Consider the following 12,386-nt stretch of genomic DNA (forward strand, 5'->3'; position numbering starts at 1 on the left):
ATTTCACGTCTATCTCACAAGAGACCCAACTCATCACATCCACTTCCTCCATGCGCACTTTGCCTCACAGCAACCTCACTTAACTTCACCCCACATCATTTTACCTCACCCTATATTCACCTCACCAACAACAAACGCATCTAACCAATTTGCTACGTTTTTCGTGCATTTCCTTAGGCTCTGACAACTCACCCGGTCTTAAATCAACTATTGTCGTCAGAATTTGATCTTGAACATTATTATTTTTTTCAATTAACAGGGTTTCAACTTGCATTTCGCTCCCTTTTGGATATAAATCTGTCGAAGTGGCCAGCGCGGGCGTATCATATATCTCCAGGGGCCCATGACCCGCCACCATAATTCACAAGTTCTGCAATGTATTCCTAGCCTGCATGCGGAAGAACAGCTCGGTTTCCCCTCAATCAAACTGCAGATTAATTACACGGCTCTGAAAGCACAAAACTACAACACCTACATCTGCCCTGAAAATCAATTTTAATTTCGCTTTGAAATGGCATAAAAACGTGCTTTAAAATGCTAGTAATTTTCGGAAATATGAAAACAGCTATACACTGGTCACCGACAGGTGGAATATCGGCCAGAATAAGAGATCTGCTGTAGAGACATAATTGTATTGGCGTTAAATTCGTAGTTTAATTTAAAGAAGAGAAATGCATAACTCACCTACCCTCCGGAAAAGTGGGTGGATAGCTAAGGAAGGAAGCTAAGTTATGATATTACAAATAACAAAACACGATGTAATTACGCTTATGAAAGATGCTATCGGATGTGGAATTAAACATCCATGGGTATATTCATACATACGTGGCACTGATATATTCCTTGAGGTAAACTTTATTGATTCCTATCAAAGGTTTATATTCGGCCGCAAGTTTGGCCGAAATATTTGACAAACTAGCTTCACATTTCCTATTTAGTTCAGCAACTGTTTTCTTTTTGAAATCGACACTAAACATACAGATACTGTTAAAGACTCAGTCCCAATCTATTTTCACTGATGGAAAACTTATATCATGTTTTACGCCGTGTCACAAATTCCATCATGACTGCTCATATTAGTGCTTTTATAGAGAAACTCCCTAAAGGCAACATCATCCGCAAACAAAACAATTACCTGTTGTGCAATGTGCCTGAAGGTTTAATACTCCAATTAGTCTTGTCTTGTAATCGTGTGGCTTCAGTGAAAGTAGAAATGGTAAATTCTCTAAACCATATATGGAATGCCGTATCAGCTGCCCATTGATAGTTATCTGGAATGTGTACGCATGCGTGTTGTGGCCATGTTGTTTTCTGTTGTGAGAAGACAACAGGCGTAATTGCAGCTGCAGGAATGGGAAGAAGACCTGTTTATATATATTGGCAGAGTCGGTCGATGTTTTGCATATACCCTCTGCTCATGTGTTTCATGTAAAAACAAATGTTACAAAAATATCCAACAAATATAGGTCTGTGCGTCTTGAGAGACATTCGTACACAAAGTCTTCACATTCATAATGGATGTTCAGGCTCAGCAATGGCAAGAAAAACTTGCAAGCCGGCGTTGATCAACACAAAAAGGATATAAGTTAAAAATTATGACGGAGTCATGTGCAGAGAAGCAGTCAGTCGCTTCCGAGGATGCCGAAAAAATGCGAATTACATTATCCAGATCTTACACCATACTAGTTTAGAATTTGTGAATGAAAGAAAATATCTGTTTTAGTTGCGCTTTGATTGCGATTGTTCATATATTTAAAGTTGTGACTTTACTTAACGCGATGTCCATATGCTGGCCTTGGGCTATAACCCGAATTCAACGCAACCATGAAGCACAGCGCGAGAAAATAACGAGTTTTTCACGAACCGAATAGATATTTTTTTTCAAGGCAGAGAAGTCATGGGAAGGTTGTGGGTGTGAGACACTTTAATATCCCGTGAAGACGTCTAAGCTCGTGCACGTGATCACTGACGTCGCGTCTTATGACGTGTGTGCCCATTGGTACATCTATTCCCTCAGGATATAATCGTGGTTATCTCACATATAGCATAAAGATCCAAACCCACACCGGAGATGGCAGATATACTTCCTGCTTATGTTGCGGCATTAATGAAGCCATGGGCAGTATCTTAATGCCACAAAGCGAACTGTCTTACGCAATGTGTCATCGGCAGATGTTAAGTAATACTGACATGAGGGTGATTAACACGTTAATATAAGGACTTGTGCATCCAGATTCCTGTTATTGCGCAAGCATTACATATACGGTTGCTGTTCTTCTTCCTATGTTTATGTTCATGTATTAAATGGTACTGTGAAAGCTTTTATGTGTTCAGAAATCTGGTAAACACATTCCGACAACCTTCATGCATAGTTTATAATAATAAAAGGAAATTTTATAGCACGACATTCCTGCCATCACACTGCGGCACACGACATTCTGACCAGCACATTTCGGCACACGACACTCCGGCCAGCACATTTCGGCACACGACATTCCGGCCATCACATTGCGGCACACGACAGTCTGGCCAGCACATTTCGCCACACGACATTCTGGCTAGCACATTGCGGCACACGACATTCCGGCCAGCACATTTCGCACACGAAATTCCGGCCAGCATATTTCGGCACATTGAATTCCGGCCAGCACATTTCGGCACGCGGCACTCCGACCTAAACATTTAGGTACACGGCATTCCGGCCAGCACATTAAGGAACACGAAATTCCGGCCAGCACGTTTTACACACGACTTTCCGGCCAGCACATTTCGGCACGCGGCACTCCGGCCTGAACATTTCGGCACACGGCACTCCGGCCAGCACATTTCGGCACACGTCATTTCGGCCAGCACATTTCGACATTTCGGCCAGTGAAATAGAAAAGCAAGATGATTGAGCAAATGGTTGTCATCGACACGATGCACCTCCTGGTGCCTTAGTAATCTATATCCATAGAGAGAAGTACCAATTTGGTCAGATACACTTGTTGAAGTATCTTTTCTGTTCTGCAGGCAATAGTGTATAGCCTAAAAAGAATCATTTCAATAACTATATATCTGTATAGTTATTTAGTTTAGCTTCAGAGCTTGTGTTTAATGTGAGTACGATTTTCCTATAGCCTTTGACAAAATGGTTTTAATTAGTATCTGAACATCTGAGCACGTAATTACTGCATATTAATACATAAAATAATACTAAATGACATGCTCAGGCGGAAGAGGTTTTTAATGCATTTTTTCATTTCTATGTGGAAGGCAAAATTCATGAAAGCATGTAATTCTAGCACGTATGTGTATTTAACATATTTTGTCTGCATGGTCTTATATTCAACATGAGGCTGTTAGGAAAGATGCAGATGTGGAAATTCTGTAACCCAGTCGTCGCATCTTTGGTGGGATTAGTACGATTCTTACGATTTGAAGCCTTGTGAACTTACTCTGTCTTCTTTCCATTGTTATATGTTTGACCAACTGTTCATTTTTAATATTTACTTGAATGATATGTTTTACATTACATATGGTGCCACAAACAGAGATAAGTTTCTTATTAATTTGGTATATCTTTTTAACAAGTTAAACGACAAAATATACCAAATAGCAGCGTGGCGAAAATTAAGTGCATTAGTGTGGAATAAACTACATATCAGAACTAGTGTGGATTTCGTGATTAGATACCTGTCATTTTACTGCTTGACATATCGGTTGCGTGTAAGGACACTGCTTGCATATCGGTTGCGTGTCAGGACACTGCTTGACATATCGGTTGCGCGTCAGGACACTGCTTGACATATCGGTTGCGTGTCTGGACACTGCTTGACATATCGGTTGCGTGTCAGGACACTGCTTGACATATCGGTTGCGTGTCAGGACACTGCTTGACATATCGGTTGCGTGTCAGGACACTGCTTGGCATATCGGTTGCGTGTCGGGGCACTGCTTGACATATCGGTTGCGTGTCAGGACACTGCTTGACATATCGGTTGCGTGTCAGGACACTGCTTGACATATCGGTTGCGTGTCTGGACACTGCTTGACATATCGGTTGCGTGTCGGGACACATGTTGTAGTTAAAAGCAAAGTGCTCCATTTGTTGTAAATTACAGCAATAAAATTCATTCATAAGTGTAGTTCCAGTTTTCGGTGTAATAAATAAGTAGGATGAACAGCTTGTATTGTCATTTGTCCTGCCTACAGGAACTCCAATCAGGTAAGGTTGAAACAACACGTGTTCCTTTAATGGATTGCAGACCTATGGCAGCGAAATTGACCGTGACCGCTGTACAACTGACATCATGTCTATATATGCCATCAAACGGACGGGCAGTCTTTTGCCTGCGGTATTTCCTTGTATGATGAGTCCATGGAGTCTAATGGTCGGTGCCATTAGCGATGTAGGTATTAGGACGGGGTCGACCCGACCAGAACTCACAAATATCAGTTGAAAGGATTTGTATGCTCTGTCGTGATTTGAGTTGTGTAGCGTAAAGACCCGTAGTAAATATCACATTTCACAATGGAAATTTCTCGGAAATTTCTCATTCACCCTTGTTTTTATTCACCCACCTACATTACGTTTGTGAACCAGGCCAAACTTGCGCAAAACACAGATGTAGACCATAAACTTCTAGCGTTAATAAATTTCTGAATGTGGAAATTTCAGCAGACTCAATTTTCTGGGTGTTTATTGATTGGTGTTTTACATACCGTGTTGTTTCATGTATGTTCGTAATTCGTCGCGCAGTCATACCTATGTTCTGTCCTCCATGTATGTCCTCACATCATAGCACAAATACATCTACATTGCGTCCTTCATGTATCTCCTCACATCGTCGAGCAGTCATATCTACATTGTGTCCTTCATGTATGTTCTCACATCGCCGCGCAGTCATATCAACATTGTGTCCTTCATGTATGTCATCACATCGTCGAGCAGTCATACCTACGTTGTGTCCTTCATGTATGTCCTCACATCGCCACGCAGTCATGTCTACATTGTGTCCTTCATGTATGTCCTCACATCGTCGAGCAGTCATACCTACATTGTGTCCTTCATGTATGTCCTCACATCGTCGCCCAGTCATATCTACGTTGTGTCCTTCATGTATGTCATCACATCGCCGCACAGTCATACCTACGTTGTGTCCTTCATGTATGTCCTCACATCGTCGAGCAGTCATACCTACATTGTGTCCTTCATGTATGTCCTCACATCGTCGAGCAGTCATACCTACGTTGTGTCCTCCATGTATGTCCTCACATCGTCGAGCATTCATACCTACGTTGTGTGCTTCATGTATGTCATCACATCGTCGAGCAGTCATACCTACATTGTGTCCTTCATGTATGTCCTCACATCGCCGCGCAGTCATATCAACATTGTGTCCTTCATGTATGTCCTCAGATCGTCGCGCAGTCATACCTACATTGTGTCCTTCATATATGTCATCACATCGTCGAGCAGTCATACCTACGTTGTGTCCTTCATGTATGTCCTCACATCGCCACGCAGTCATGTCTACATTGTGTCCTTCATGTATGTCCTCACATCGTCGCGCAGTCATACCTACATTGTGTCCTTCATATATGTCCTCACATCGCCGCACAGTCATATCAACATTGTGTCCTTCATGTATGTCCTCACATCGCCACGCAGTCATGTCTACATTGTGTCCTTCATGTATGTCCTCACATCGTCGCGCAGTCATACCTACGTTGTGTCCTTCATGTATGTCCTCACATCGCCGAGCAGTCATATCAACATTGTGTCCTTCATGTATGTCCTCACATCGTCGCCCAGTCATATCTACGTTGTGTCCTTCATGTATGTCCTCACATCGTCGAGCAGTCATATCTACGTTGTGTCCTTCATGTATGTCCTCACATCGCCGCGCAGTCATATCAACATTGTGTCCTTCATGTATGTCCTCACATCGTCGCGCAGTCATACCTACATTGTGTCCTTCATATATGTCATCACATCGTCGAGCAGTCATACCTACGTTGTGTCCTTCATGTATGTCCTCACATCGCCACGCAGTCATGTCTACGTTGTGTCCTTCATGTATGTCCTCACATCGTCGCGCAGTCATACCTACATTGTGTCCTTCATATATGTCCTCACATCGCCGCACAGTCATATCAACATTGTCTCCTTCATGTATATCCTCACATCGTCGAGCAGTCATATCAACATTGTGTCCTTCATGTATGTCCTCACATCGCCACGCAGTCATGTCTACATTGTGTCCTTCATGTATGTCCTCACATCGTCGCGCAGTCATACCTACGTTGTGTCCTTCATGTATGTCCTCACATCGCCGCGCAGTCATATCAACATTGTGTCCTTCATGTATGTCCTCACATCGTCGCCCAGTCATATCTACGTTGTGTCCTTCATGTATGTCCTCACATCGTCGAGCAGTCATATCTACGTTGTGTCCTTCATGTATGTCCTCAAATCGCCGCGCAGTCATATCAACATTGTGTCCTTCATGTATGTCCTCACATCGCCACGCAGTCATACCTACATTGTGTCCTTCATATATGTCATCACATCGTCGAGCAGTCATACCTACGTTGTGTCCTTCATGTATGTCCTCACATCGCCACGCAGTCATGTCTACATTGTGTCCTTCATGTATGTCCTCACATCGTCGCCCAGTCATATCTACGTTGTGTCCTTCATGTATGTCCTCACATCGCCGCACAGTCATACCTACGTTGTGTCCTTCATGTATGTCCTCACATCGCCGCACAGTCATACCTACGTTGTGTCCTTCATGTATGTCCTCACATCGCCGCACAGTCATACCTACGTTGTGTCCTTCATGTATGTCATCACATCGCCGCACAGTCATACCTACGTTGTGTCCTTCATGTATGTCATCACATCGTCGAGCAGTCATACCTACATTGTGTCCTTCATGTATGTCCTCACATCGCCGCGCAGTCATATCAACATTGTGTCCTTCATGTATGTCCTCAGATCGTCGCGCAGTCATACCTACATTGTGTCCTTCATATATGTCATCACATCGTCGCACAGTCATATCAACATTGTGTCCTTCATGTATGTCATCACATCGTCGAGCAGTCATACCTTCATTGTGTCCTTCATGTATGTCCTCACATCGTCGCGCAGTCATATCTACATTGTGTCCTTCATGTAGGTCGTCTCATCGTCGCACAATCATATCTACGTTGTGTCATTTCATGTAGTGTTGTTACATCGTGTTCATTTTAATTCCTTTGTATAAGATATATCCTGCCATAATTGACAATTGTGACATATTTAAGTGCATAATCATTTTAAACAAGCTCGTTCTATCTAACAATATACGACAATATTTCCAAGTTAATTGGTGTAGATATAATACAAACTTGTTGCCTGGTCTATACACAACTGTTGTCTGGTCTGTACGCGATGGCTGCTTTGTCTGTACACGATGGTTACCTGGTCTATATGAGATGGTTGCCTGGTCTATACGTGATTGTTTTCTGGTCTATACCCGATGGTTGCTTTGTCTGAATAGGATGGTTACCTGGTCTGTACGCGACTGCTATCTGGTCTATATGTGTTGTTGTAATTTGATGTATTGTTACTTGTATCACGATGACCATTCCTACTCAGTTATGAAGCTTATGTCAACGAAATTCCTGGGGTTAATGCGCAATCAAATAGTTATGTAGGCAAGCAAAATTTGGAATCTTGATGAACAGATAAAATGAAATGTACTGAGTTCTCGTACAATTAGTGTAATCGCGGAAACTATCCATGATTTCTCCAAACGCTCCTCACGCCAAAATAACAATTTTATAATAAAAAAAGCATTCTAAGCTTGAGAAGTGTAGTCATGGAGAGTCGTTCAACTTCTAAACATCTGTGTGTCTTTGTGACAAATGATTCACATTATGCAGGTAATTTAACTATATTGTTGCTCGTGAAATGATTTTATCCAGCCCTCGATATCAACAAATTCGGTATAATTTCAGACAGTTTTCTTTAAATGTCCCAATTTTTTTAAAATTTAATTTTGAAAGCCTTCATTTCAAAGTTGTCTATCTTCTATCGATTTTAACATCTTGTATCGACTTGACGGTTACATCTTGACATCAAAACTGTATAATAATATCATGACAATTTATCTATAGACAAAAAAAATCCATAACTTCCAGTTTTGTGATATTTTCTTGATTTACCTTTACGATGACATCTGTATTTACATCTGTATTATCAGAATGTTATTTATGTTATGTTATAGAGTATAAATGTGTATATAGTACATCTATATATCTCTGGGCACTCAGTGCCTGGAGCCTATAAGATAAACCAATTAAGTTCCGGCCTCTTTATCTAGATAGGGGCCTACTGTATGAAATTTTATGTGGCTAATATTTTGTCGGAAAACTGCCTGGTTGACATGCGCGTAAAGTGGAGATACATTGTCATTGCAGAATGCAGGAGAGAATGAACTTCTTTCCTCGACCTGTTCTAGGGTCACTTTACTGTCCATTTCCACAGCCAGCTGTCCTCTGTCCTGTTCATTTCCACAACCACCTGTCAACTATACTAAAATTACCCACCTTTATCATATATAGGGCCTGTACTATTGCAAAGCTTTGTCAGATTTCTGAGCAGGTAAGAAATCCTGCCCTCTTGGGATATGTGTATGGAACGATTGGTTGTAAGGGTCTAATCCTTTTCAACCTGAAGGAGGTCTCGAGACTACAATTGTGACATTGGTACCTTTTTTATAAATTTAAATGACCAAGGACTAAAGATCTACGTTAATGTTTTGGCATCCAGCTGGCGTGCCGCAGCGGAGGGTGCATGTGTGGCAGTGAATGAACGCGGTCACAGTTTTATAACGGTTCACCGATTTTATGCTGTTTAATTCTGTCATGTTTTTAGACTGTGGAGACGATGTAAAAAACACAATGGCTAATGGGGACAGCTGACGATGAGGATTAAAACTAGTAACAATTAAAGCTCATTCGCGGAATCCCAAACACTGGCTGGAGACCTGAATAAGCACAAAAGAAATCCGCATTAAATCCTTCAGCTGCCGGTGACCATTTTCTGTATTTGCAATAACTCTGACACAGCTGAAATCGCTGAAAACCACCATACAATGGAAAACTTCTAACGTACACATCTGAGACAATTCAGAGTTATTTACACTTACATTAAGGTCCCAGTGCCCGATCACAATGTCTTATCTACAAACCGCGTCACCTCCTTGGTTCAGTTATCATAGCGTCGTACATCACAGTTTTTAAGCCAGGAGGTTTGTCAGGTGACTGTCGAAGGTCGATGGTCAACTCCGGACACTCATATTTCCTCTCCGTCATATGAGTGAAATATCCTTTTGCATGGTGCTATACATCAATCAAGCTGAAATAAATAAATCAATCAATTTCAAAATAAATTAAAGCTGTTACGTTCCTAACAGCGATACCGGTGGCCAAGCATGAAGGCGCAAATGAACGTCAAATAAGAAGGCACTGAGAAAGTAATGCACCGAACTAATTTGCCATGATCGGAAAAAGTAAGCTTTGGAAAACAACTGTTTGCGAACAGATGTTACCACACATAACGACGAACAACTCGATTTAACTGCCTAAGTACACAGACACTGGACAATTCAACAACTTCAACATGCATGTACAAACTGTAACGGTATTTACGAAAACAGAGAACATGGAAAAAAAGCATGACAGAAGTGAAAAATAATCAACTGGGTTTGAACCCCACACTACCAGATATCACATACAGTATATCTAGTGCTGAAAACCTCCACAGCGTCTTGATCGAGTTAGGCCTTGCCGATCACCGCACCTTGTTAAGTAGGTGCATTTCAGGCTGCGTGACACATGGTGTGCGATCACCCCACGCTAATGTCCCATCTGGTTTGCCTGAATTCAGTTCAGTTTTGAGAGATGGGATCAGTCTACAAGTATATCAAATGTCAAAAGAATCCGTTAGTTGGTTCTTAGAAACAAGATTTTTACAGGTTTTGATCAAAATCCAAGGAGGCTGTCATGTCACGTGATCGCAGTTAACCAAAAACAGCCAAAATTTGCCTCGTTACCTTGTTCCTGAAATCACCAAATTTCAACAGCATCCAAAGAAAAAGCTTCCAATAAAACGGAAGAAAAATAATAACAAGAACTGCATGCATTTATACGGCTTCAAAGCGGCCTGTAAGCGTCCATGTTAGACAATGAACTCTCCGAACGAGTGAATTGGATGTACTTCGGCGAAACCAGAACACTATTTCAGCAATACCCAGCATGACGATCTCCCACAAATGAATCATAGTGTCTGTACTTAAATCCGAATTGAATTTGGTAAAATTTGACCTGTGTTTACTACCCTGCTTCGTTCAGTAACAGTAAGATTTCAACATTAACATGCCCCAGCTTTTCACGGGACGGTCCATATGATCTGTCATTCTGGATTATGATAAGTAGCAACTGTATTTGATTTGTGAGTTATTTCAGCAAAATAGCGTGTGCCCCCCCCCCCCCCCCCCCCCCACCAAAAGAGGGTATGGATGGTAAGGAGTAGGCTGGATTTGAACCCCAGGCTACTAGGACTCATTTGCTTTTGACTATATCTCAAAAAGAATTATTTTTGTTCTTTTCAAGGTATTTTAATAGTTTTAAGGTTATGATAAAGAAGAACATCAAAAATATGAAGTATGGCGTATTTCCCCTCCCCGCCCAGCGCACGTACGTACAAAAACTGACAAAACCTCCCATGCAAATAACACGGGAGCTTCGTGCAAGACTCCATGAAACCGGTTCACTTTACACGTGCTCGCTACGGGGCGTTTATTCTAATTCTGTCCGGCGACAGGATCAGAAAATGAAAGGAACACTGTCTCTACACATGTGGCCCAGCACTGCTATTCGAGAGAAGTGTTTTTTTCTTTTCCACTGTCTTTCACCATAGCAACAATTAACATCGACCCAAGCCCCAAACATCGGTTCCAATCTAGTGCCTTCCTGTCAATCTTTGTTATCATTTTGAGCGGTTTTTAAACTTTGACCTACTTCTAACCCAACTACATTGGTCAGTTACAGTACAACTTGCTTACCAAGCAAAACGTTTTTGTACCGTACGGGGTATCCTCCCACCATAATGCTTGTATAGGTGAAATATTTTTGAGTAGGGTGTAAAACACCAATCAAAGAAATAAATAAATACCATATAGGTACGGAGATCCACTTTAAACTTACAAGTGAAAATTTTATCCAAAGGTCATTAGCAGGTTTACTGAAAAAGATGGTTTTAGCTTATCAATAAAATTTAAAATGGCTGCTAAATCACGTGACTGGCCAAAGAGCACAAAACGTCAAAAGTTGCTTCATATGTTTGCTATTACAAATACTAAGTTTGTTTTTTCTACCTTTACCGATTTTGGAGATATTGCAATTTTACGAGCTGACTATGAATAAAAATAAAGTTTTTAAACGCATTTTAAGGGCAAAACTGTCAGTCGTAGCTCTGCGGTCAAAAATGAAGATCTGTAGTTGATCTATCTACTGATCAGTTTCAGCTTCATAACTATAACGGTGTCCGGTTACGTAACATTTGAAAATGACACTAAAATGAGCTATAGTTGCAATTTAAAGATAAAAGCCGTGGGAAAACCTAAAACCACGCTTGTCTTGTCTTGTTTCTTCAAAATTCAACCACAGGTCAGCATCGAACTAAAACGACCAATATCGAGCATCCAAAATTTTTGAAACATTACGCATAAAATTTTCAACCCCCATCTCCCCAGTAGTCTTGTACATGCGTATCAATTTTCAATACAATCAGATCAGCGGTTCTGGAGAAGAATTTTATTTAGATTTCCATAATGCTCCAATATCGCCGAAAAGTCACAGGTCACAGGTGGGTAAATTTGTATGCTCCAGCAGGTAGCCCAAGCGATTTGGTAATGAACATGTGTAGAAAGTTAACAGCTGTGACACGCACTTTTCTCGCAAACGAAAAAAACAGTTGTCAGAGAAGAAGAAAACTAATCCGAGCGAGAGCAATAGTCTTCCAAGCCAAGCACCATGCCACCATGTCCCGTCAAACGGCCACTGTCTGCCCTTGGCCATGTCCTTATATGTGTATGGTAATTCTAACTATACCATATATATTAAAATTAAGATAATATTGGTATATGTGAACATACTATATACTTTCAAGTGTTCTCATGCATTCTCAACCTGATCTCTAAACACATTCATATGCAAATTGATTTAATTTATTCATTCTCTTAAATTGTGCATACCAGTATTCAGTAACATGCCTCATCATTGATCTACCCAGTAAGATTTACTTGTTTCATATTTTATTTTTGTAGGGGGAGCCTCCGTGGCTCAGT

The 12,386-nt window shown here is 41.2% G+C and overlaps 1 protein-coding gene across 1 annotated transcript; it reads left to right on the forward strand.

The window, feature by feature from the left end:
• The first annotated feature begins 4,811 nt into the window (after positions 1–4,811).
• Positions 4,812–7,169, forward strand: LOC135469392 (uncharacterized). Its single transcript, XM_064748029.1, has one exon. The coding sequence runs from the start codon at positions 4,812–4,814 to the stop codon at positions 7,167–7,169; it is 2,358 nt and encodes a 785-aa protein (XP_064604099.1).
• Positions 7,170–12,386: the final 5,217 nt, after the last annotated feature.

Source organism: Liolophura sinensis, chromosome 6 (assembly GCF_032854445.1).
Source record: "Liolophura sinensis isolate JHLJ2023 chromosome 6, CUHK_Ljap_v2, whole genome shotgun sequence".
Taxonomy (NCBI): domain Eukaryota; kingdom Metazoa; phylum Mollusca; class Polyplacophora; order Chitonida; family Chitonidae; genus Liolophura; species Liolophura sinensis.